The sequence below is a fragment of the Ammospiza caudacuta genome, chromosome 1, assembly GCF_027887145.1.
Source record: "Ammospiza caudacuta isolate bAmmCau1 chromosome 1, bAmmCau1.pri, whole genome shotgun sequence".
NCBI lineage: Eukaryota > Metazoa > Chordata > Aves > Passeriformes > Passerellidae > Ammospiza > Ammospiza caudacuta.
This window is the reverse complement of record NC_080593.1, coordinates 10,797,116-10,824,047: the sequence shown is the minus strand read 5'-3', so window position 1 is coordinate 10,824,047 and position 26,932 is coordinate 10,797,116. Positions and strand designations below refer to the sequence as shown.

At 41.1% G+C, this 26,932-nt stretch overlaps 2 protein-coding genes across 5 annotated transcripts in view; one reads left to right on the top strand and one right to left on the bottom strand.

Moving 5' to 3' along the window:
- The window catches only part of DIP2C (disco interacting protein 2 homolog C), a 311,802-nt gene extending 296,204 nt beyond the window's left edge, over positions 1–15,598 (top strand). For both annotated transcript variants that reach the window (XM_058800262.1, XM_058800269.1), the window contains 5 exons: positions 2,817–2,874; positions 4,464–4,538; positions 5,480–5,654; positions 7,455–7,578; positions 12,217–15,598. In XM_058800262.1, the coding sequence (XP_058656245.1) occupies positions 2,817–2,874; positions 4,464–4,538; positions 5,480–5,654; positions 7,455–7,578; positions 12,217–12,469 (685 nt within the window). In that variant the 3' untranslated portion in view covers positions 12,470–15,598. The remainder of the gene's footprint in view (positions 1–2,816; positions 2,875–4,463; positions 4,539–5,479; positions 5,655–7,454; positions 7,579–12,216) is intronic.
- A 7,763-nt stretch (positions 15,599–23,361) lies between these two features.
- Positions 23,362–26,932, bottom strand: part of ZMYND11 (zinc finger MYND-type containing 11) — a 106,316-nt gene continuing 102,745 nt past the window's right edge. For all 3 annotated transcript variants that reach the window (XM_058819275.1, XM_058819284.1, XM_058819291.1), the window contains one exon: positions 23,362–25,810. In XM_058819275.1, coding sequence (XP_058675258.1) covers positions 25,688–25,810 — 123 coding nt within the window. In that variant the 3' untranslated portion in view covers positions 23,362–25,687. The remainder of the gene's footprint in view (positions 25,811–26,932) is intronic.

Here is a 26,932-nt window from a genome sequence, read left to right as displayed (position 1 = left end):
ATTGCACCTTCTGTGGATCACCATGTGCTAAAAAATCAGGAAAGGTTAAACTAAACAGGTGGAGAACGGAACTAGAAGAATACTCCAGTGATAATAAGAACAAGATGGGAAGCACGGGTGCTGAAAGCAAAGAGGGGATTGTCTGATTTATCACTGTTGATTCTTTTCTAGTAGTCACACCACTGACCATCGAATCTGTTGCTTTATTATTTATGATTTTTCCTAGGCCTGTAGTCCAGCAAAACTCATGGAGGCACATCTTAATGGCAGGAGGGGAGCAAAGGCCACCAGTATCTCTGGGCAGCTGGACAGTTCTGACCTACACTTGTCCTGCCCTGGAGGGTTTTCCTACTGTTATCCAAATAGAATTCTCTTTAAACCTATCTTAAATTCCATAAAGTGCTTCCTGACCTTTGTCACTCTTAACAGTGCTTGTAGCTGAGGTTTTCTAAATTGTCTTTTTTTCAAGATTTTCTCAATTTCACAAATGTTTGTAAATAATAGGTAAAATAACTTTGTTAAAGGAGGTACCAAGTGGATGAGATGACGACTATTTCTTCCAGGAATAGCTGCCTGTCTGCAAATACCTACTGAAAGATTGGAGATGTCAGTTGTTTGGAAGAACTCAGTTAAAGACATTCTCTATTTCTAGATTGATATGGGTTTTAAAGAACAAATATATATATACAAAGGCAGAAATATACAGGCATTAGTAGCAACTGCCTTTTGCAATATTTGATTTCATTTCAACATACATAGTGTTATTTTTAAAACCCTTGCTGAATACTCCTAAATATTTATGATTTGGCTGCCATTTGTGTGGTTGTGTGCCATTTGGTTGCCATTTGCTGCCACAAGTGTGGCTGATGTAGATGTACCCTTTATGGAGCAGCATTAATTGAGCCTTGCACACACATGCTAGAGAGGCTCCCATGGCCTGGCTTTCTGCTGCCCTGTGTCTGTGTCCCTGCATGGACAAATGGATGCTGTGGCTTTTGCCATCAATCCAGTGGTGGCTCTGCAGCTTTTCAGCTCAGCAGGAAATGTCAAAAACACAGACATGTGACACATGTAACACAAAAGTGTAAACAAGGGCGGAATAACATCAATGTAACACACAGAGGAGGGAATTAGTGCTTTAGGCTTGGTCTGGGAGTTTTGTGGCAGTTGAACAAGTGTTGAAAAGTGATTCCTGTTACACACCTTGTAAGTCAGGCTGCAGTGCCCAACTGTGCCTGCTCCAAGCAGTGCCCCTTGTAGGGCACTTCACATCCTTTTCCTCTCAACACAACTTGGAAAAAGGTCTGAAATTCCTGAGTGTTTGGGTTGTATCTTTCTGTTAGTGAGAGGAGCTGCTCACACTGATGTGCAATATCTCAGGGCTTAGCCCTGCCCCATTCATCAAGGTTGAGAGACTTCCCAGAACTGCAGATAAAACACTATTCACTGTTCCTGCCTTGACCTCAGCAGTCTCACCTTTTATAGAAGACTCTTGGAGCAAAGAAATAGAGGAAAGAAAAAAAAAAAAAGAGAAAAAGCTCTTTTTTCCATCTCCTTTCTGCTTAGGGTCTGAACCTGCCAAAGCTTTGTTCTCCAAAGGGACCTCTGGCTGAGGTCTCTCTGTGCCTCAGCCCTCCTTTCCCAAAGTGAGCACTGCCATGCTCTGGCTATAAAAAGACCTCAAAACAGTCAGAAAAAGATCTGTTGTGACTGCTCCTAATAGACTCAGCTTTATGCTCAGCCTAATGGGATCCAGGTCACCACCTATCTGCTCCTGCCTGTTTTCGTGTCATCTGATGTTTCATCTTTACCTTTTACTTGGTTGGCTTTTAGGCATCTTGTATTGTGGGGTTTTGTCTTTCTGATGAACAGAGCTGGGGGGAGGAAAGAGATAAGAACAGCTCTGGAGACACAAGTCCAGATTTATCTTGGTTAAGTGGATTATGGATATTGTTCAAAAGCGGCAACTTTAAGGTTTCCATGGTTGTTAGAACTTTTAAGTTACTTAGGATACAGAAATAACTAAATGTTACCAAATTTTCTTTGCCATGTACTGGCTGAGATCATCAGCTGTTTTAGAACTTGGGAGTCTCTTTCATTCTACCCTGCTGAGTACTTTTCTAAGGTTAAATGGGAAATTTCCTTCCAGACCATGACACCACTGAAGGAGAGATGACATTCCAGTTGATTTAGTGGGGAAATAACTTATCTAAAAAAGGAAGAGAGCACAAGAAAGTCACACTCTGAGAATGGATCTGATCTCAGCAGTAATAACATTTTTCATTAAATTATTTTTTTTAAATATTAAAATGTTTATCAACTCCTGTCCATTGAAAATAATTAAAAGATTGCAAATGCAGATTTGGAGCTAAGGCCAGGTTATGAGTTATTTTGATATGATTTTGATTTTAGCTGTCAGCTACTTGTGGAATGTGGTTGCTCACTCAGCTCACATGCTTTTGTGTCTGTGCCCTGGCTTTTATGATGTTCTTGTGGGAAATCAATATTTTAGATCCCTCTTGTGTGTGGAATTCCATTTACAAAAGTCTATCAAAAACAAATAGAAGGCACCAACTACATTTGAAGAATTTATTATTTAAAAAAAAGTTCACACACATCTTTTTTTCATTATTTTCCTTCCTTAAATTTTGACTAATTTTACATATTGGGTCTGATTATGTTCCACATAACAGGATATAAGCTTCAACTCTTGCAAAAATAAATTAAACTCTGCAACCATTAACCATTCCTTTCAGAATTAAATGTTAATAAAAAGCAAATAAACACAACTGTGAATCATACATATTATTTTACAGAGTTCGTTTAGTCGAAAGAGGATCTCCACATAGTTTGCCTCTCATGGAGTCTGGAAAAGTAAGTACTTAAAGAAGATTTAAGTGTAACTTTCATGGTCATATTTTCAGCAAATATCCATTTCTGTTCATTTTTACATGAATGTAGGACTGTGGAAGGCACTATTAGCTGTGCAGATTGATGTCCTTCCTTTACTGTTGAGGTTACAGCATGATGGCAGTAACTGATGCATTACTGCTCTCTCAGAACCTGTGCCTTGCTCTTTAATGCAGAAATCAATTCCCTCTTTTATGCAAAAAGAAGGTTTTTTCATTCCCTGTGTGTCATTCTTGAGGCAGCTGACAAATGGTGCAGGCAGTGCCATGGATGCAGAGCCCACTGTGGTGGGAGCTGGTCTGAGATGGCCAAAGCTGAGCTCACTGGTCACTGCAGAGGGACTGTCCCTGCTGGGGCATCCTCTGGGGACAGGGGCAGGACAGAGGGGCAGCCTCTGGTGCTCTGGGTGCTCATCTGAAGCTTTCTGTGCACGGCTTTGCAGACATTGATGCTCAGAGGATGCTCCATTTTCTGTTCTAGGGCTCAGCATCCACCTCTGTAGTTGCTGAATGTCCATTGCATGAGGACTTTGGCAGATGTGAAAAATGCCAATCAATTGTTTTTAAAATTTTAGAAGTTTAATAGTAATAAAATAGTTATAAAAATAGTAATACAATTAGAGTAATAATAATTTGGACAATTTGAATTAGGACAATATGAGACAATAAAGACAAAGAGTTATGGATGTCTGGGTACCTTTTTCTGGGCAGCACGAGCCCAAAAAAGGACACCCATTAACAGAGGATTAACCCTTAAAAACAATAGCCTGTTGCATATCCATACACCTCATACATGATGCATAAATTCCAATCAAATACAGATTTTGTCTGGTCATCCTCAGCTTCTTCCTCTGAATCCTGACAGTGCCTTCGAGGCAGGAAGAAGTTCATTTCTCCTGATAATGGAGCAATAAATTCTCTTTCTCTGAAATATTCAGGTGCCCTGTGACTGCTATCTCACTGCAAGTCCTTTCTTTAAAAAAAGTATCCTACATAGCATAGTCTCTATTTTAACATTTTTTATAACCTAAAACTATATTTAACACACTACTTAAGAGAATTAATACAGCATAGCTTTCTAACACAACACATATAATGTTCATTTTAATATTTGCAAAAAGCCAATCATAAAATAGGCATTTCTCACAGCAGGTCGTTATTCTGGGAGATTGCATGATGCCTCTGGCTTTCTCCTTGTTTTAGGCCAAAGGTTCATTGGGGTTTTTCCTATCGTACTATGTATTCTCATAGAGACAGGGGCTATTTGGTCAGACTTTTGTTCTGCAGGTGAACATTTCATTTCTGAGGAGGTTATTTGATGGAACAGCAATCACAAAGAGAAGCAGTTTTGTCATATTTCCCAATTATCTCAGAATTTTTTATATCTGTGGATTATTTTATATTTTTTGCACTATAAGTCTACTTTAACTTTCAAAGGATTGTTAAGGATTTCTTGTAGTTTTTGTAATGAAGGTTCTTTGGGGACAAAGCATCAGCAAACAATTGTGTAAGGTGGTACCTGCTTTCTTACTGCCTCATGTTTTCTTTCAACAGATCCTGCCAGGAGTACGTATCATTATTGCTAATCCAGAAACAAAGGGACCCTTAGGAGATTCTCATCTTGGTGAGGTGAGTCATGAAAACCTGAACTTTGTATGCTCTGGACTAAATTCCAGAGACAAAGATATTGTTCTGCATGCTAATGATTTCCTATGATACATCTAATCAAATGCCCAGTTAGGAAAATAGTGAATTCTACTGATCATTATAAAGTGTGGATTGTGGTATTTGTGTCATTATTAAAATTGTTATCAAATTGTTTCTAAATAATAATACCTCAAGTTAAAAAAAAGGAAAAAAAATCTGCTTTTCCTAACTGTATTTTATACTTGGTGATCCGCTGATTCTGGTGGAAGCTTACATGAAAAGTAAGTTTATAGATTAGTCTAATTTCAGCTCGATGGTTTTCTTGTGCCGTTCTCCATAATCATTGTGCTTCACTGCACTGAAGTACTCTCATTAGCTGAGCTGAGCAAGACTATATGTTTTTCGAATTTATTTTGTGCTTCTAGAGTGAGAAAATAAATTATGTTATTTTCAAGCAGTTAAAAATCTAGTTAACAAAATGAAGAACATGTTTGATCATAATTAAAACCACAGTCTAATTTGTGAGTTTCTGTAAGAGTTCATTAATTTGAAATTGTAAAAATTTCCATGATGCTTCAAGTTTGATGGAATGAATCCTTCTCCATGGGGGAAGGTCCCTGGCCTCACTCACCCTTTAAAATAATTTGTCTGTCTGGTGTTCATGGAGGATGCTGTGCTGGGGTAAATACACTGAACCAGGAGTGAGGAACGTGGCATGGCTCAGAGCTGCCCTGCAACTTCAGAAAAAGTGGTTTGGGGTCTCTGTGCTAGAACTGGGTCAGTGATGGGTTCAGAAACTGTGTTAAAAGACATTTTTAGTATTATCTAGTTATGACTAAAAATATTTGCATCAAGAATTTTCAATAATGCTTCATTCTCAAAAGCTACTTTAATTAATACCAGTATAATTGCTTTTAACTTAGATATGGGTTCACAGCACTCACAACGCCAGTGGGTACTTTACCATCTATGGAGATGAATCTTTGCAATCAGATCATTTTAACTCAAGACTCAGCTTTGGAGACACACAGACTATTTGGGCAAGGACTGGTTATCTGGGGTTCCTGAGAAGAACAGAACTCACAGATGCAAATGGAGGTAAGAGGTTTCTCACCATCTAGGTCTACACAAATAATTTGAATTTTTGGGTGACACTGCCTGCCCCTCTGGCCCTGTGTTTCCTAACATGCTCCATTTGTGAAGCCTGTAAAACTGCAAAGAAACCCTTAATTAGAATAATAAAAAAATAAATCAGAGGGCAAGATTTCCCTACTGAAATAGCTGCTTTTACTTTGTTGTACTTCAGGTACTATAAATCCCTTCCACCAGTGACATTTTGGCACTGTTAATATACCCAGTGCTTCAGCTGGAAAACTATGAAATACAGCTGAAATTGCCATCATTTGCTTTGGCAGTCGTGTCCCCGGGAATGCATTTGTGCAGGTGGAAAAAGCCTGGTGGGAGTCTGAGCCCTGTCCCTCCTGTGACCAGCACCTCTGTTATAAAGCTAATCTCAGGATCTGTCCATTCCTCAGATTCTCCTGTTTTACCCCAGAGGGCTGGCTCCTGACATGTAACACAAGCAGCAGCCTGCAAGGGAAGCTGTAGGGTGTTTGGGTTTCTGTCAGGAAGGTACAGGACTCCCTTGCTGGTTTTAATGATGTTCCTTGTCTCTTGTACACATGTAAGTGAGCCAGTGCTGCCAGGCACAAAGGCTGTGCTGGGGAAAATGTTGGTTTTGGTTTTTTTTTCTGTGATTTTTGAGGAGCACAGTGCCACGAGTGGCTGTGGCTGAGCTGGCCAGGGGAGGCTGTTGGCCAGGTAGGGTTTCCAGCAATGCTGTGAACGCCTCCAGGAGCGATCCCATGGTATTAGAATAGCTGCTTCTCAGCCAAGAAAGAATTAATCAAATCTGAAAACATTTTAGCATTCCCTGTGGATTAGGCCTGGTGCTGTGTCCTTATAATGGTGCTTTCTGAAGAGATTTACTTTGGGTTGCACTGGCTTTTTCCATTTCATGATAGCCCAACACTGAGAAAATTCAGGATTCTCTGAGGATATTGCAACTTAATCAGTCAAATAGTTTAGGTACTCTCCTAGCAAAGAGTTGCTCCATTCTCCTGCTTTTAGCTCCTAGTTCAGAAATTTCTGAATCCTTTATTAGGTAGATCTCATATTGTCACTACAACACCACCACACAACTGTCCAAATTCATGCAAAAAGAGCCAGTTATCTGCTTCTAAGTCTGTTAGCAAATATTTTTTTCGTGACTAGCATGTAATTATTTATTTTCAGCCTAGTATCTTTTAAAAAGTGTAATTTCAGCCTCATTTATTTCTTCAGTAGGTAAAAAATATGGGCTATAAAAATGTTATGCTTAAGTTACCTGAATAAGCAATTTACAATCTAGCTAGAGCACATTTTTATTTTATTGATAAACACCTTTGTAATAGATTAAAGGCACTTGTAGTGACCACCTCAAAGCAATTGGAAGAATATCAGCCACACTGTCAGGATCAAATCTATTCTTTCTCTTTGAAAAAACAGAAACAAGGAACCTATTTTCTATTCAGAGTGCCTTAAACAAAAAGAATATGTTCTGCATCCACCTGCGAGAAAAATCAGGAATTCTGCCACAGTCTTTGGATAAAGATTTCTTCCTTTGTCTTTTTCAAATGGAAATAGTGTTTCTGCCTTCCTTTCTTCTGCTTTTTGCTTTGCATTGCACTTCAGTAATGGAAAATGCTCATTAGTTCAGAAATCACTTCAGGGTTTCAGAAATTCGAGGATAACTTATGTTGTACTTATTTTACTTAGTTCTTAATGGGAACATTTCTATAATTTAAAGTACTGGAGAATAGAATCTTTCTCTTTTATTTTTTTATCCCTTTCCTGCAGAGCGCCATGATGCACTTTATGTGGTGGGTGCATTGGATGAAGCCATGGAGCTGCGAGGGATGAGGTACCACCCGATCGATATCGAAACCTCCGTCATCAGAGCACACAAGAGCATCACTGAATGGTAAGGGCTATGGAACACCAGGGCCCTCAGAAAAAGCTGAAATATCTATAATGTCTGGGCTTTTTCCTTGCATATTGCAATTGATCCAGGAAATGGCCTGTTGGGATGGTCACAGGATTTATAACCCAGCTGCAAATGTGTCCTTAGGATGAAACTTTTCACAAAAAGATTTAATCAGAAAGGACTGATTTCAGATAAGTTCATTCAGTATATTTCTTTTTCTTTTCTTCTTTTCTTAAGGAATAAGCAAGCAAACATTTCAAACAACTGAACACACTAATAAATTTTATTAGTGAACACCCTGTTATTTTTGAATTGATTATTAATAAATGAAGCAGTGATCAAATCAAGGTCACGATGGAAATTGAAGCAGTAAATCAATGAGTTAATAATAATGTTGTCTTAATCAATGTATCATCCTCAGATGTACACAGCAGGAAATCATTTCTTGAGGCCAACATGAGCACAAATTGCTTTCCATTATTCTTGCATCAGAAGACTTGGTCAGGTTGTTGTCTTGTTTTGCTACAACCACAGCTCAGCTATTCACCTTTCAGCCAAAATGAATCTGTTGCAATAGCCAGAGCAATTTAGTGCATTTTTCTTCTCAGTCCTGGTTGCAGAGGTGTGGCCTGGAGCAGGAAGCTTAATAATGAATGAAGCACAGCAGCTGAACTGGTCTTTAGTAAAAGACTTCGCTTTTTTCTTAAATATCAGTTAAAATGAATACAATTAGTTGCTTGGCTGACTGTAACTGAGGTTTTGCCTTATTGCCTCCTCCCTTGAGCATCATCACTGCTGGAATGGTTTTGTGCCAGACAGGCATTACACAAGGAACTGGGTTCTGTGCCTTCATATAGAACAGTATGAACATTTTATGAATGTCATGAAATTCCCCTTGAAAATGTGTCAGATCAGTACCAGCAGTGGATGGAAAGGTTTCAGAGCAAGCTGTTTAAGGACTGCTCTATTATAAGATGGCCATAGATTGATAAATTGCTGTGCTCAGCAGTATCTGTTTGTCAGAGGGTGGTGTCCCCCCAAATTACAAGCTCACAGGCAGTGAATAAAGCAGCCATATCACACTGCAGAAATTGCAGGGTTTCAGTACCAAAAAATGCTTAAATTATGTTCCTGCTCTCAAGATTGCTGAGAGCACTTTAAGGACCCTTTTTATTCCACAACCATGGAAATCCTAAGTGAAAAAGTGGCAACTGGAAAAGGGTTGGGGTAAGCTGGAACAACCAGAGAAAAACACCATTGATAATTCTCAGTACCTTAACTCTTCCCAGTAGTTGGGTAATTGTGTACAAGGCACAGGAGTGAGAATTCAGAAAACACTGTAATGTTGCTTCCTTTTGCCCAAAGGCCAATATTTAAGGCCAGTATTTCAGGCTTGTTTTTCTCTCAAAATAGAGATTGGTAATGAATTAGATGTGTCTCAGATGTGATCCCTGCAGAAAAGGGACACACAGTTATTCTGAGTGACAGCATTTGGTTTCCTCACAGTTCCCAGCCTTTTCTTAACCAATGTTCTGCCAAATAATCATCATGGAATTTTTATTCACAGTCCTCGTCCTGACTGTCCTTGACTTCTCACTCGTAATTTTTTCAGCTTTTCTTAGAGACCCTTCTTTTGTCTTTGTGAAACACCTCTTGACAAAATAATGGCCAGCTAACTCATTTTATTTTTATTATTATTTATAATTTGTATATCCCTTTCTGTGGACAGGGGCATGAGCCTCTTTTCTTGTTTCAGTTACAATGCCCCAGTAAGGATTTAACTGATCAATTGCTGCTGCACACAGAAGGTGCTGGGTGTGTCCAGTTGATAGATTGGAAAACACCCTCAGAGAAATGCAGCTCATGCTGTAACACTGGGCACCACTGAGGGACTCAGGATGTGCTGACTGACATGTGATCCTGCTGGGCAGTTTCTGTCATTGAGGATCACATCTGAAAGGTCATTTAAAATATTTCTTGTCTTTTAAGATACTTTAGCACAAAATCAACAACCTCTGACTCTGGATCTCGTGTGTCTTAAGACATAACAAGTGAAAGAGTGGCACAGTCTCGTTTTGTTGTGATGTAAACACACACTGTGCATTTTGAAAGTATTTCTAATACCACAAAACGTGGTATGTGCTTTAATGTATGTGCTTTATTAAAGCACATGTTTGACTCATTTAAATGTCAGAGTCTCAAAAGAGGAACAGAGCAGAGCTTCCTGGAATTTGCTTAGAAGTGGTTTGTATACACAAAGCTACACAAGGTATTTGGAGAAGAAAACAATTAGGAGCTTCTTTCCCTGGAGGTGTTTTGACAACTTCCTTGTTTTTCCTGTGGCATTTGGTGATGTGGAAGCAGCAGGAGGGGCCATTCCCAGCTCAGTGTTTTGACTGTTTTGCATCTATTGGGTGTGACTTGATTATTGTGACTCAATTATTTCTTAAGGAAAGGTCAGCCTTCCTGGTCCCTAGCTTTTTGTTTTGAGTTTTTTATTCATCAGGGCTAGAAAGTTGATGTATGCATAAGAGAGACACAGTGGCTAATGTAAATTCATCTCAACCACTAAGAACATAAAGAGAAATATTTCCTTTTACTTCCAGTGATCACCACTGAGTTAGAACCATGACATATGAAATGAGATTTAAATTAAATTGAAGCCTCTTGGGAGTGTCACTTATTTTAGGACTGAATAGAAGCTTCATGAAAGTTTTGGGAATCAGTTTGCTGAATTCAGACAAACTAATTTATTCTAAACCATGTTTGAGGGACCTGCTCCTGAATCTTGCTATTAATTGCTTTCCCAAGTAACAGGCTTGCAATAGTTTCCAGGCATGGTTTTAAATGCTAACTCACACTTCAATGAAACCTCTTCAGGTTTTTTGTTAAATATATATATAATACTAATTTAGATGTTTGTACAGCAATCAATAAAAATTCCGGGACCTCTCTGGAGATGGTCACCTGTGCAGATTGATACTTCATTTTGTTAAAATTCAGTATCAATCAAAACTTACTAGAATGTCTGTGAAAACATAATTACAAATGAAAATTCATTTCACAACAGTACTAAGTTAAAAGGAGCCTTCTCATCCTTGCTTTGGCTGCTCATTAGTTTTCCAGATCAATAAGCACGTAAGAATTCAATCAAATAGTATTTTGGCAGGATATGAATTTTGTTTTATAAGAGTTAAGTACTTTTCTCCTAAAATCCATTCTGTCAAGCATCAACACAGAGCACATTTTCATAGCTAATTTTTGGGAAAGTAAGATATGTTTCCACAGTACATGGATTTTCAGAGCTGTCTTAGGAGGCTAAAACAGTGCACTTCTGTCTCAATCAAGCATTGACCTTAGGATAAGAAGCTCTTTTTGAAGATGGCTTATGTACATAATATATTCTGACTTTCAGATGCTTATGCTCAAGACAGTTCTGGGAAGTTATCCCTGATTTTATGAGGTAAAGTAGAGGGCTTGATGTATGGCTTACATGTGTAGAATAATAAATATTATTATTTATTCTGTGGAGTAAGCTAGAGGAATAAGTATCTTAAACACCTGCAAGGAAGAATGAGATTGCTCTTTGTGGCTCAGCTGTGCTGACCTCCCATGAGATGCAAGAGTCTTTGGAGACTCTGGAGATGCGAGGAGGAGAAGGATGGAGGGAAGCTGTAAAACTCTGGGTGGAAGCATACACCAGACTTTGACCTCCCAGCCTCCATATTTGGAAGAATAGATGCATTATCCCTAGCTAGAAATGGTCCCAGGTAGCAGAACCCAAAATTTATCTGCTTTGGCTCAAGGGCTTAACCAAAACTTTGGGATCTTTCAAAATTCTTTTAGCAAAAAGGAGATACTGGGGATAATGATGTTCCCTTGACAGTCTCAACTGTTAATCAGGAATGTTAAAACTCCTGTCCCCTTAAACCCAACAGAAATAAAACAGCCAAAATAAAACAGATGGAGACACAGCCTTATTTCTGTGGAAACCAATTGGTCCAGAAGAATTTCAGCTTTTTTGTGCTGGGCTCTGACCTGCCTGGGCAGCAGCCAGCCCAGTCCCGAAGGCGCGTGGCCGTGTTTGCTAAGCAGAGATGGGGAGGATGCTCCATCCCTGGGCACCCCTGTGAGCCTGCACTGTGCCATGTGCCTTCCTAGGGCTCCACACCCTTCCTGGCAGGAGCTATCCCACTGAACTTTCAGCTCAGACCATTCTCCTGCTGTTCTTCTTGCTGCCTCCTCTGTTAAACTCCTTGGTTTTTTTGGGCTGCTCTTCAAAAAGCCCCAGAGGAGGCTCCTCCACACACACACCACTCCATGACCACAGCAGAGCTGTGGCACTTCCTTGGCTTCAGAGGGAACCATGTGCTGTCCTACTGCCTCCTTCCATGACTGGCAAGTTTCTCTGAAGTTCAGCCTATGCTTAAAATGTCAACAGTATTAAAGAGAGAGCTCATGGGGCTGTTCTGCCCCATCTGCAGTGTGTTCTCTCTTGCTGTGTGTAATTTCTCCTGAGCACACGGAAGGAGCCTCAGGAGCTCCAACAAACGGTAACCAAGGTGCAAGAAAAGGGATAAAAAATGAAATGGATGAAAAAACCCATTACTAATATTATTTTTTCTTTCGTTGCAGTGCGGTGTTTACCTGGACAAATTTGTTGGTCGTTGTAGTTGAGCTGGATGGATCTGAGCAAGAAGCTCTGGACCTTGTTCCTTTGGTCACCAACGTGGTCCTGGAGGAACACTATCTGATTGTAGGGGTGGTGGTGGTTGTGGACATTGGTGTAATTCCTATCAACTCCCGTGGAGAGAAACAACGTATGCACCTACGAGATGGATTTTTGGCAGACCAGCTAGATCCCATCTATGTGGCCTACAACATGTAGTCTTGTACCTTAAAGCTTCCATAGACTTTACTGTAGATGTATAAAATTTTTTTGTGTCCACTAAAAAAGTGTGCAGATAAGATACTGACACTCATCAGAATGGAACTGTTTCTATTACGACTTTTCAAAGCAGTCACGATTGGCAGGAAATATAATGTGAAATGTTTTCTTTTACCACTAAATTTTAGAAAAGAAGGACTATGGGGTAAGGCCCTTCAGTGTGTTGGAAAAGCCCATTTTAAACTTTTTTTTTTTGCTTATTGGACAATACTGCTTTTTGAGTAAATGTGGCTTTGTATTTTACATTAAGTAAGCTGAAGTAGATTTTTTTTTATTCTGCCCTCCAAATGGATTCTTTTAAAACAATTTGCATACTAATACAAATAGTTGTTTCCTTCATTTGTTTTAATATGTCATAAAAGGCTGATGAATACAGATCCATTACTAACTTAAGCCATTTTAGATCCCACCTCTTAGGAAAATACGTAGTGGTACGAGGAGAAAACCCAAAGTAGCACCTTTCAATTAGAAATCTTGCAGCTTTCTGTCAGAGATGCTGAAAGCCCAAAGGCCAAAGAGCCTTTGCTGTTCACGTTAGAATGGAAGAAATTTATAAATAAGGTGTATTTCGGCAATGAGCTTGCAAATATCTTTGTACTAAACTAAAAAGATAAAATAAGTTAACTACTTCTTCTGTAATTATGTACAAAACGTTTAATTTATTTTGATCTCTTTAGAAGTATAAAAGAGAAGAAACATTCAAGAATATTAAACTCTTGAAATGTTTGCTAATATAAAAAACAAAGTGTTGTATTATCTTGAGTGGATAGTATCACATCAAATATATATATATGAAATATAAATTCACTAATGACAAAAGATTTTAAAGTTTAAAATGCAGTACTTGTCACTTGCATGGTGTCTCCCACTGTAGATAATCAAATGTTACTCACAAATTTTTTGGAAAAAGAAAAAAAAGCAATCCTGGATTGCTAAGTATCCCTGTCAAAAAGAATCCTCTAGATACCAGCAAGTGGAATTATTGCTGCCTTTAAGGCAGTGAATGAATTTAAGACTAAAAATGCACTACAATAATTTTCTTTTCTTTGCCATGGAGGCAACAATAAATATTCGTGCTGGCATGTGCATACACTTGTTAGACTTAGAAAAGGCAGGTTGAGGAATAGCACTGTTGTCTAGCTGCAGAACTTTGTTGCACAATTTTTTTCATTGTTTTAGTTGGTGTTTTTACTGCTATAAGGAAAAATTTCGGGGTTTTTTGCACAGAGTTATCAATTTGCCTCTCAGCTAGGACACGTAGCTCGGTGGCCAACGCTTCCAGTTTACATTTACAGGAAACGATTGTTCCGGTGGTCTTTAATTTATTCCTTAACGGAGAGGAGCCAACAGTCACTACCACCCTTGGCACGGGTCGTGCATCTGCTAACTGGTCCCTAAAGCACTAAACCATCAGAGGAATGGTTTAATGTCTAGTCCCTAAAGCATTACACCATCAGAGGAACCCATCTGCCTGGCTAAGGAGCCGAGGAGTCCCGTGGTCTCCAGCCTGAGGCCGTCACGGGAGAAGAGTAGGAGAACATGCATCACAGCTGCCTTCATTTTACTACCTTTGGAGAAAAGAGGGGTTTGATTCCCCAGTTCTGTTGTCTTCCCTGCCCCCCACGCCCCCTTTTTTAAACCCTTCCCCTTCCTTCATGTGGTTGTAACTGAATTGACCTGTTTGTGATCGAGAGTGGGATTTACCAGCTGCAGTCCAAGAATGCTTTTCTTATTTGTCCCAAATGACGTTCATGTGCTGGCTCTCATTACCGGATATGCATGACTAAGATTGTTGCAGGGCAAATGTTATCATGTTTATATCACGTTTAAGGGAGTCTCGATGCTGGGTGTTAAAAATCTTTTTAAAAGGTAGGGACGTTTTAGTCTGCATGTACAGTACAGAGCATCTCGCCACGTCAGACGCGTTTTCTTTCAGGCCATCTTTTCCGCCCTCACTGTCCTGTGAATAGCCCTCTTCCTGCTCTGCAGACCAATCCCATACTTTGTCAAATTCATTTTCTGCTCCCTGAAAAGAATAAAATCTGTTCTTAATGGCAAGTTGTTGTAAGGTTTCAGACAAGATGTTGATTGATTACAAACATAATTGCAGTGTGTGAACTAACTTGTGAAGTCCTGCTATCGCTGATCTCAGTACTGCAAAACAAATCTCGCTGTCGTTCAAAGCATCACTTTAACCTTCACGAAGTCAACTTTGCATTTGTAGAGAATAAAAGAACTGCAATGCAGTTGTGAAACGCAGTTAATAACAGCTCTCTTCTGCAACCTGTCATCTGTGGTTGTTAAATCCTGAGTTAAGAGAAATGATAAACTGAGTTTCTGGTTTTGTTGTGCAAGCAAAAGGAAGGAAACATTTAAGCACCATCAGACTGAGCAATAAAGAAGGATTGTTCTGTATTAGAAACTGTACTGTAGATAAACCATTCATGAGAATGTATAAAATGTTTGTCTTGTGACCTTGTGCTTTTGGAGTCAGACAAAACCATGTAATCAACTCGATGCACATGCACAAAAAGAGAGGGTACACAATGAACATTTAAACACAAAACTAATCAAACAGGAGCAGATTCCTCATGGTGCTTGTTTATTATATATATTTAATCCTGCTTGACACTTTACCCAAGGGAAGACTGTCCCTTTTATCAGTTGAATGTTAGCAGCGTTATTTCATAGAGTGTGGTGACTGGTTAGAGAAATTCATGTAACTCAGCCAATCACAGATTCAAACAAAAATTTTTATGTGCAAAGGACAGCAACCTTCTTGTATGTTAAACCACCAGTACGCTTTGTACATCTGTGATAACGCCTGTTTTATATTCAAATGAACAAATAAAAGCTTTTATTTTTGTTGCTCTGAAAATATCAGTTTCTTAATTAGTCATCTAAAGTGGAGCTTCCGAGAGCTGTGGATGCTCAGTGGAGGAACATGGAGAGCTATACTGTAATTTTATTTTGTTTACCTCTCTTGTTGCATAATTTATTAGTACAAATCATTATACTTTTAACAATGTTTAAATACTGGTGTGGGCATTTATTGCTGAAAGACTTTCATATGGCAACAAATGTTTTTTGTGAAATGTTTTTTTAATTCTTTTTAATATATTCAAATATACTGTTCACATTTTTGCTGAAAGTGTAAAGATTATTGTAAGCTTGGTAACATTTTGTGAGAAGCAATAACAAGCATTAGTACTGTAAAACTCCTCAAATTTGTCACTTATCACTTTTGTTGCAAGGTCCTGCCACTGACATGCTGCCAGTCAGTCACCTAAGGAAGTTCCTGACCCAGGTTTTACAGCTCTGATGGAGCTTTCTGCCAGTGGAAGTTTATGGGTTACAGCTTGGTCACTCACACACATGGGGCTGGAGCCTCCCTATGGTTCAGCAGCCTCGGGCAATGGAAATGTGATCCTGGAAATGTGATCTGCCCCTTTCCATTGGCTCTTTCCAGAAAGACCTTATTTCAGAGCTGGCTCTGAGCAGCAGCATTCCCAGAGAAGAGGTTTGGCCACAGCTCTCATTTTCCAAATGTGATTTCGAAGGGTGAAATTCTCAGTCCTTGTGTCTCTGGAGTCCTGTCTGGGAAATTCAGGGTGTAAAATCCCATCTCTGGTGGCTCAGATTTCAGGTTGCTTATCACAAGAGGTAGGTGCAGTTTTGTGGACCCACAATTACCCTGAGCAGAGAGGGAGATCCAAAAATTGTGGGAAGGAGAATCAAGTTAGAGATGGCAGAAGGAAGAGGATGGCAGAACGGTTTCTGATTCAATTTTACAAACTGTTTCATTAAAGCAAAAAGGGAATTGATTTTTATGTTAATGGAATTAAGGTTTTTTAAAGGTTAAATACTTCAATTCCACATTTTAAAAATTATTTTGGCAAAAAGTGGCTATAACACTGCAAAGGTGGTGGGAAATCTCAACAAAAAATAAAATAAAAATTGTAGGGTTAGAAGAATCATGTATGATAGAAACAGCATAATTTCTTCATTATCACATTGATACTAAGAATGTAAGAACTGGAAAAAAGTCTGATTAAAGACCATGCAGCTTTCCTTTTCTGGTTTCATCACAAAGATTTGCTTTATGCAAAGGAGGGAGGGGCATTCACAGAGATCAACCACAAATTCTCAGGAGTCGCCTTGTGGGCAAAGCTGAGTTTGGGGGAGTTTTGATCTCTGTCCAGCAGAGCCTCTCTCAGTCCCTGCTGGGCCACTGAACCCCCTGCACCCCTGGGGAGGCAAATCCAGCTGTGGCTCCTGCCTGGGCACCTCCTGGTTTGAGGGGGCTGGGCTGGATGGGCACTGGGGAGAGCTGCAGCCTCACGAGTCATCCCAAGGGGGGTGGACCCCTCTGTCCCCAGGGTAAGAGCCAACTCCAGTTCTGAATTTTTTGTTTCTTTTGTTTTTTTTTTTTTTTTTTTTTTTTTTTGGTTTTTTTTTTTGCTTTAAAACTGAGATTTGAAGAGGAAAAAGAAATAAAAGCAACCACATTCTGTGAAAGTAGAAATTAACCATTTTTGAGGGGATAAAATATAAAATAATATATTGTCAAGGTTTTTCTTAAAGATAAATGTATATTATTTTTTTTACATCTGGAGTGCTCCATTTGGCAGCCCACCTTCCCAAAAGCTCTCACTCACCATGATTTAGGGTTCTCCTTTTGATGTTTTTTTTTCTGTTCTTCTCTTTTGGGGGGTTCTCTTTTGTACCTTAAAGCTGGTACAAAAACCCTCTCAAGGTTTGCCTTGTTTGTGCTGCACCTGGCTGAGATCAGCATCTCTGACACTGCTGCTCCCCTTTTCTGCACAGCACACCAGGCTGAGCCATCCCTGCCCCTTCTGGCACCATCCTGGCATCTCAGATGCACCCAGGTTCACTGAGCAGCTCCTGCTGCATCATGCCCATCACAGCCAGTGCTCCTCTCTTCTTTTGGGTCTGCACAAACAAGATTTCTCCATGGGCACTGTGGTTTTCTCTGTGATCCACATGGGGAAAAAAAAGTCTCTTTCCCAGGGATCCCACAACACATATAATAATATTTTTTTTAATTACTGCAAAATATTTTACGGCAATGAGCAGTTAATGGTGGATCCTAAAGCACAAAGCTGATCTTGTTTTAATTTTGTGCTTTGGCATGTGGAGAGTGGCTGGAGGAGGGGACAAAGCTGATGGAATTCCACTGGGAGTGGCCTCCAAATGTGACTGGCAGCACATGGGAGAGGTTTGGAGATGCCAGGAAAGGCACGAAGATAAGAGCTGCACTGAGCTATTAGGATAAGGACACTAGTGGGGGAAGCCATAAATTTAGGCAGTTTTAGGAACAGTGTTTGGTGTAGAAGGTGAGGCCAGAAAAAGAAGATTTGCATATGGAAGTAAAGAACAAGCAGCTGAGACTATCTAACCCTGTGGCTTCAGGCACTGAACTTTAGGGGCCTGCATTTTAATTTTCTCACCTGGGGGGGTGGATTTCAATCAGGAAGCTGCAGGTGCTGGGACAAACCTCACTGCTCTTAGCCCAGGGTCTGACTGCAGGCTGGGATGAGCCACCCTGCTGAATTCAGCCAGGGGCTCTGCAGGAACACCCAGGAGAGGAAATGTATGGAGATAGGAGGACAGACATGTGCAAGGCATGGACAGAGTTCATCCCAACCCCAGTGGTTTGGGAAACTAAAAACAACCAGGTCTGTGTCAGGTAAGTGTCAGGACTAAAGAACAGAAACCCTGGGAGAAGACAAGACCAGGAATAGCAGATGCAGGCAAGAAGAAAATAACATTTCCATGAAGCCAGGCCAGCAGGTGAGTATGGCATGGGCAGTATTCACAGAACAGCAGGAGAATTTGAGCCAACAACTGCCCAAAGGAAATAAGTGGCTGAGGAGAGACAGAGGAATTAAACTTTCCATTGCAGACACACGCGCTCATTAGCATTTCTAGGATGCCTCTCTTTAACATTTGGGTTTGGACACTTTCCTGAAATCCACAGGAGGATTTTTTTTGGATTCACTCCTAACCACGAGTGAGCTGGCGTGGGGCTGCACCCTCGTGTGGCCCTGCAGGGTCCCTGCATGGCTCAGTCCTGGCTGCAGGGGCAGGGATGGACTTGCACATCCTGAAAATGCCTCTGGTGCCAGGGCAGACATTGGGCATCCACCATGGAAACCCACAGCCTCTCCTGCCACTCCAGGGTGTAGGGCCACAAAAACTGAATGGGAATGTTTAGCTCTTCTCCCACAGCTCTTTGGTTAGCAAAGAGAAAGAAGAAGTGTGGTCTCAGCTATAATTATGTTTTTTCCTTCCATGGATGTGTTTTTTCATCTTGGAGCAAAGCCTTTTTACAGAAAAAGAGGCTTTTAACTACTGTTTTAAGCCATAATGAAATAACTGTTGGAGATCACTCAGTTTTGAAAATTTTCTAACAAACCCCATGTTTTCTTCAATGAAAACTTCCATTAAAAACTCCTGTTTCAGTGGAGCACCTAGCAGGGCCATGGCCTTGCTGCCAAACTGGTGTAAGTGCATCTTTTATCATGCATGCTCCTGCAGGAGCCACATGTGCTGTCTTTGCCCTTCACTCACAACTGCCAGCAACATTTATTTCTCCAGCATGATAAAGGCAGTGCATCTGCAGGACAGACACAAACTCAGGATGCAGCCTGTCCCTTGGGGATGTGGCAAAGTCCCATTTTGATTTGGTAATGCTGAGCCACAGGAAGAATAATGATTAGGTCTGTAATGGGACAGGCAACTCCAGACACTGCTTTTCTTCACCAAATGGTGAAGCAGTAGAAGTTGGGAGAGGTGGAAACACTCCCTCTGCCCAGGGAGGTCTGGAGCAGGGTCACAACTAGGAGAAAGGAATTCAAACTCTGAACAAGCTGTTAAGAGAAGCCCCTAAATAGGTTCTGTCTCTGCAGGTGATTCTGTACAGAGATTCTGTGCTTCCATCAGCCTTGGGCTGAAGAGAAAGGCTCTGGGAGTGGGAGCAGTGCCAGAGGCTGAGGCCGCCACTCTGGGCTGTGCCAGGCTAAGGAGGAGCTTGGGAGCCCTCTGGCCTTTAGGCCTGAGCTCCTGCTGCTCTCTGCTTGAAGGGCCCTCCCTGTGACAATTGGCCATGGCTTTCCAAGGGAGGCTCCTGCACCAGGAGAAGCCTGAGGTGGCTCAGAGCTCCTGAGCTCAGTGTCTGTGGCATTTCAGGACAGATCCAGTCCCTGCAGCAGTCCCTGCTGTGTGAGCTGCCTCCTGCTCCCCTTCCTGGCCCCAAAATCCCAATGCCACCCCCTGACTGGAGGGACAGAAACTCCAGGGCCTGGCGGCTTTCCTTGCCAGGGCAGCATTGCCCCCACCCACATTTGTCAGGGAGAGGCAGCAGAAACACCACTGGGAAGGGCAGGGCAGTGCTGGGGAGGGCAGGGCAGTGCTGGGCAGGGCAGGGCAGTGCTGGGCTCCTCTCAGCATCCAGCCCCCCCTCCCAGCCTGCCATAGCAGCTCCTGCTGTGGCACTGGGGAGCCCAGGGTTAAAACGCTGCTGGCTCCAGTGTCAGTGGGAAAACAGAATTGCATGGCTGAGCTGCACATCCTGCATTTCTTTGGGGCAAAACTAAAAGGCTTTGCGGCCCTTGTGGTCTTCACAGACTTGTGAAAAGCCAGGAAAAGGCTCTGTCACTCAGGCAAGTGTTGTGGCAGCCAAAGCAATTCTCTGTCCAGCACATCAGGCACGCATGGCAGAGTTCCTGGCCCTGCTTCTCCTTTGGGAATGAGCCAGGGCTGCTGCTCCTTGGAGGGGCTGAGCTGCAGGGCCAGCAGCAGGGCATGTCCCTGCCTGTGCCCTGGGGTTTGGGGCCTCATCTGCTCCCTGCCCAGCCACAGCAGAGCCAGCTCCTACACCTCCCAACCAGGACAGTGACAAAGCCCTCTTTCCTGGTGACAGGGACCTGAGGAGCTGCTGTGTGCAAGGCACTGAGTTCCTTTTTAATGAAGCCATTTTTCACCTTGAAGGCTCTGTTACAAGGGACAAAAGCACTTTGCTGTGCTCAGGCATGGTGGGATCATGGCTCAAAGCCGGCCCAGTGCAGAGCTGGCTCGCACAGCTGCCGTGGGAGGCAGAGCCAGAATGTGGCAGCAAGTGGGGCCCCAAAGCCACCTACAGTGGCTGTTTGAAAAAGCCACCTTTCCTGTTAATGAACCTAACCTTTCCTGTTAATGAAATAGTTAAAAATGAACGTGCTCTGGCTTTATTAATAAACATTGTTTTCTTCTGCAGAAGTCCTTTTTCAAGCACTAGTAAAGCATTTTGTGTAACCAGATTCACAGTGTCTCCTGATGCAGAGCTGAGTTTATTTTTAGCTCCCTCTCCAGGGTAAATCCTATTTCCATTGAAGCTTCACGCCAGCTTCGTTTGCACTCAGGGAGTTCAGCAACTGCCCGGTGGCTTTGTAAACAAACACATCCCTCTGCCTTTTAGTGTGCACTGCTCTGCCTCTCTTGGCATTTCTTCTGAATAATCTTCAATTATCAGCCCCCTTCCACATACAAATTATCTACAAAGTGGATGCTGTGCTTAATTTCATCCTCTTCATTGCTATTTGTCATCACTGAAGGGATGAAACTTCCCTTCTGTGCCTCATTCATTGCTCCAGGGACATGGGGCTGGAGAGGTCCTGGGCAAGCAGGGCCATGGGGAGCAGGAGGGATAATTCAGAGTTAATTTCCTCTTGATTCTCTTTCTGATTTTACAGTTTTGAACCTCTAATAACCAGCATTTATTTTTCAAAGAGCATTACTCAGTCTCTCATACTGTTAAGGCTTTTGACATCTGGAAATAGGTTTTACTAGGGTAAAATATGGGGTTTGGAAGGTCCAAGATAGTTGGTTTTATTCCTTTTACATTAACTGTAATCATCTCCCACTTAAACTCAACAATATTCTAGTATTCTCACAAATGGATGGACCTTTCTACTTGCAATTGCATTTCCTTAACGTGAGACAACACAAGAAGGGCCTCTCTGGTTTAGATATTCCCCCAATTTCATTTATGAAAGCATTTGAGAGGCATGTGCACAGATCACAGATGTGCTCACACTCAGGGAGGCTAAAATTGACAGGGTGGCCCCTAACTACCAGCAAGAAATCCCAAACATATTTCACATACTTGGTCATCTAAGATTGTGAGAGGCAAACAAACCATGAGCTGGGCAGCTCACTCCACCTAAAGGAAGCAGGAGGCAGAAACCACAGCTCCTCCTCATTAAAATAAAGGAATAGCTAGAGTTTAAAAAGTAATAAAAAATAATTAATTAATTAATGACAACAACAACAATAATGATAATAATAGGAGAAGCCAACAATAAAATGTTGAAGCCTTTAAGGCTGTTGCTGTAGGACCACTGCCTGCAGTGCTGATGCTGCAGGAACTCAGCAAGCCCCCCCCTCACCCTGAATTTCCTGATGAAAGGAAATTTGCAGAGCTGGGGCAGTGCAAGGATAACTCTGCTGCTCTGCTGTGCCAGCAGGCACTGACAGGGCCCAGTGTGGGACAGGGATGGAGCAGAGCAGGTCACAGACAATCTGCAGGTGAGAAGATGCCTTGGCATGACCAGGGATCTGTTTGATCCTGGCCCCACTGGTGTCACCTGAACTGGCAAATGCATGTGGGGAGAGGAGGAGAGGGGCAGGGAGTGGAGGAGCCTTTTCCCTGAGGGTTTCTGCCTTTGGAGTGCTGGTGAGCAGTGCTGAGCTTGAAGAGTGACTGCAGTCATCAAAAAGGGAAAATTCCCTGGGATGGGAGCTGAAGGGACCTGCTGCTTATTCCTGATCCTGCTTTGACAGCTTATTCACTATTCACTGTTGCCATTAAATTGAGTTTCATCCAGATAAAGGAATAAAATATGACTTGTGTAAGAACAGAACTGTTTGGATAGTGAAACAATAAAAGAGACTTTGAGGGATCCCTCGGGACTTGCAGGTCTTGCCAGGTTTGAATTTCCATAAGGAAATTCTGAATTGCCACACTGAAACCAACTCCCAGAGCATCCCTACTGCAGCCCTGAATTGTGGTGGTGTTCACAGGGTCCCAGGACCAGGGAAGAGATGAGAATGTTGACTCCATGTTTCAGAAGGCTGATTTATTATTTTATGATATGTATATATATTATATTAAAAGTAAATGATATATTAAAATTATACTAAAAGTATAGAAGAAAGGATTTCATCAGAGGGCTAGCAAGGAAAAGAAGAATGATAACAAAATCCTGAGTCTGAGCCAGCTGACTGTGATTGGCCATTAATTAGAAACAACCACGTGAGACCAATGACCGATGCACCTGTTGCATTCCACAGCAGCAGATAATAATTGTTTGCATTTTGTTCCTGAGGCCTCCCAGCTTCTCAGGAGATAAAATCCTAAGGAAAGGATTTTTCATAAAACATGTCTGTGACACTGAATTCCCGGTGGAGTTCCAGGATGACCCACTCTGCCTCAAGCCCTTTCTCTTGGGTGGCTGCAGGACATTGTCCATGGGCCCTCAGGACCTCTGGTGAGGGCAAAGCAGGGCTGAGCCCAGCCTGGCTGGTGCCAGCGCAGGACCTGGCTCTAAAACCAGGACTTGGGGTGACTGCCCGGGCTGGAAGGATTCACTGCCAGTGCTGAGAGCCACGTTAAATGCTGAAAGCCTTCCCTGGCCCTGCTGGCTCCCCTCAGCCAGGACCAAGGCTCCTGGGAGCTCAGGCACAGCCTCCGTCCTCCCTCCAATTCTAACAGCAGCCTCATGCCTGCCCACCCCAAGATGTGAGGACAAAATCAACACAGACACATTCAGTGAGGGTTTTTTTTAAATACATTTATTAACCAATGTTAACACATTAAATGACTCTATATATTGCTAGTCAGAGCAGCTTACAAAATGCCAGAATGCATCATAAACTGGACAGCCACAATGAATAATTACAATGTGCATAGTGGCTAAGCTCAACACTTTAATATAGCTTTATGATTTGCAGAAAAAAATTAATTTTAAATCATGGTTCCTAAAACAATCAATTGTAATTTTACCTAAAACTTATACAAAACCAGGCCACAATCTTTTTTTTTTGTTTTGTTTTTTTTTTTCTTTAAAACACACAGTTTTCACGCTGTAGTAACTTGGAAATGTGCAACCGTGTCAACAGAGACAAAAAAGCCAAAGTAACACGAATCTTACTTTCATGCAGCTATCAGTTAAATATTACATATTCTGGAATGATTTTACACCAAAAATATTTCCACAATACTTGCTTTCATAGGGGTGGATCGAAGTTTTGGAACTTGTAAAGTAATCGAACAAGATTGAGTTTTAGTTGTGAAGTGTTTTACAGTCACAACACAGAGGCGACAAAAGTTAATTACACATTTATCAGGCAATAATGCAGCTGTGGTAATACAAGTTACCATCTACTTACTATTTTTTCCAATCGACTTGCCACTTAATTTCTGCAACATATTGGGCATTATTTGGCAGTATCTAGTCAATTAACGTATATCACCACTGTAAGTAAAAAAGGTCAGAATTTCAGTGGTAGTTCACAGAAGTCTTAGTTATATTTTTGTCTTTACAATGACCCTGACAAATCCTAGAGAAAACTTTTTAAAAGGCTTTCCTCCTGATTCTTCAGCTTCCATCGTTCCATCATGTAATTGCTTTCAATAAATATCAAAGATCTAAATAAATATTTACAAATTATTCCTCTAACTTCTCAAAAAATAGCTGGATGATTAATGGGCATATGACTCAGTCTAAGACCAATCTTTGAAAGAAACTAAAATGTGGAGACACTTTAAAAGAAAAGCTAATTAAGTAAGCTTTACATCTATTTAAAAAATTGTCTCTGAACATGGATGCAATTCATATATCTATATATAAAACAAACAAAAAGAAAATCATTTGTCAACTATCGATCCATTCCTATTGGTAATGCTTCTTAATCCAGACATTCCGCAAAATACAGACTTTTTACAAATCACGGCATCTTTAATACAAGAAAATTAACATGCATTATTCTTCATTCTGAGTACAGTGATGGAGCTCATTATTAGGCAATGACCCATTACTACAAACATAACGGCTTCTGTGAAACTTAAGTGCTTTTTCTCCTTTTATTATCAGTTACAATGGACCAGGTGACACCAGATCAGAGGTGGTCAAATGACATTGAATTGGGGAGGCTGAAGGGGGGAGCAATAAAGTAATTTGTATGCCTCAAAATTCCAAGTATGAATAAAGGTAGTTGGGTTTTTTGTTTGTCTGTTGTTTTTTTCTTTTTTTTTTTGGTTTTTCTTATTCTTGTTATAAGCACTCATGTTAGAACAAAGACGAAATGTGCAAACTTCAAAATTTAAATATTCATTTTTCTCTAAGATCCAGCTCAGTAAAAGATTACCCCAGTTCCCTGTGATTTTAAACTACAAGATCAAAGCTAATATTTTGTTATAAAAGTTATATATTGAAAAGAAATAATGAAAATAAAACACAGTTGGGAAATATTTAAGAAAAAATATGCAGGACTAGCACCTGCTGTGTCAACCCTGTTCCCTAAATTCAATCATGTACCCACTGGTATAACCAATAGATAATGCCTTTAAACAGTAAAATTAAGCTGAACAAAACCAGCTCAACAAGGTTAAGAAATAAACGTTACATCAAGGTAGTATGCTTCGTTTTTCTGAAACAGTTCTGTACTTCTTACATTCAGAACTAGTTTTTAAATGTTTTTTAAACATGTTAAACTTTTAACTTTTGTTAAACTTGCATCACTTTTTTGTTTTCAGATCTGCTGTTTTTAAAGATTAAAATCTCTGTAAAACCTAAAAATGTCTTAAAATTTGCTGAAAATGCAACAAATCCTCTAGTTTAAAATTATTTGAAGTAACCTGCTCCAACAGATGTTCAATTATTTTGCCAACAAAATTTTGGAGGAGCATTTCTAACAGAAGACTGAAACAACTGTGCAAAATTTCTTCTAAGAAAAGTGTTTAAAGGCTGGTGCAAAATGGGAAGCAAATTCTAAACAATTTTGGCTTTTTTTTTTTGTTTTTTTTTTGGAAACAAAAACCGCTCTGTCTGAGAATAGCAATCATTGGGGTGGCGCTCTAGGGGAGGAGGAGCCCTCTCATCTTTTCCTGCGGCAGGTGCGTTTGTGTTCGGCATGCCAGTGCTCCTGCTGACACTTGATGGAGCAGTAGGAGGTGTTCCAGCAGCAGTGGTACATGGCCTCCTCTTCACAGTTGTAGCACTGGGGAGAGCAAAAGAGATGGGGTTATCCCCCTGGCAGATCCGTCCTCACCAGCGTTCCCCAGCCCTGCACACGCCAGCACGTGCACTCTCGGGAGGTTGCAGTTTATTGCAGCCCCGAGACACCTGAAATGTCTCTGTTTCAGCCCACACATTCGAAGAATGAGTCAAAGCTCTTCATTTCTTGGTCTCAGGGTTGTTTATTGTTCCTTATCTATAAAAATTTTTCTCCTGTCCAACCAAGGTCCATCCAGCAGGACAGTTCCAGGCACTCTGCCTGCCCCTGGGGCGGTGTTATATCTTTATACTAAAAACTAGGTGTACAATGTTTACAATTACTTTCCAATACCTATCACCTATAGGTATTGGAAAGTAATTGTAGTAATAATGTAATACTGAGCTTCTACTCTAAACCAATCCAAAAGTGCCAACATCACAGCAGAAGATGGAGGTAGAGAAGAAGAAGAAGAAAGGCTGGACACGCCCAAGTCGCTCCATCTTGTCCCCAAAACCCCCATTCTAAAAACCCCAAAATCTACTTTTTCACTTAGTGATAATTTTATTATTACATTACTTAAACTTTTTTGGCTTTCAGGTCTTCATACAAAGCTGTAATTTGCTCCATGGGTCATAATCAAACCCACAGGTGTTCTGGGCTGCGTGCCAGGGTCTCTGAGCCCCCTGGCAGGGGTCCCAGCAACTCTGGACACCCAGAGGGAAGTACTGAGTTCTGACAGTGCACAGCAATGCTCCTCTTATTTATGCTCAGGGCATCCAAGTATTTTTCACATGTGCTGAGTGAAGCAGCCATCTTCAGCAAATCCACACAATGCTTTCCTATTTTCCAGAGTCTGGATTATTGCTTTTCCAAAAATCATCTCTCACTTAAGAAAACTCATCTCTTGGAATTGTGGAGTGACATTTTTCATGCACACAGTGCAGGAAGCATCTTTTACCCTATATTTGTGTAACTGCACCCTGATCTATGTCTTAAAAGCTACAATAAATCAACAGGCACTGCTGGCCCCAACAGGCTCTGCACAGTCTTGAAAATCAGTGTTTGAGGTTTCTTTATAAGCCTGACTTGTCCAGAGATTGCTGGGGAAGATCCTTTAGGTCTAGA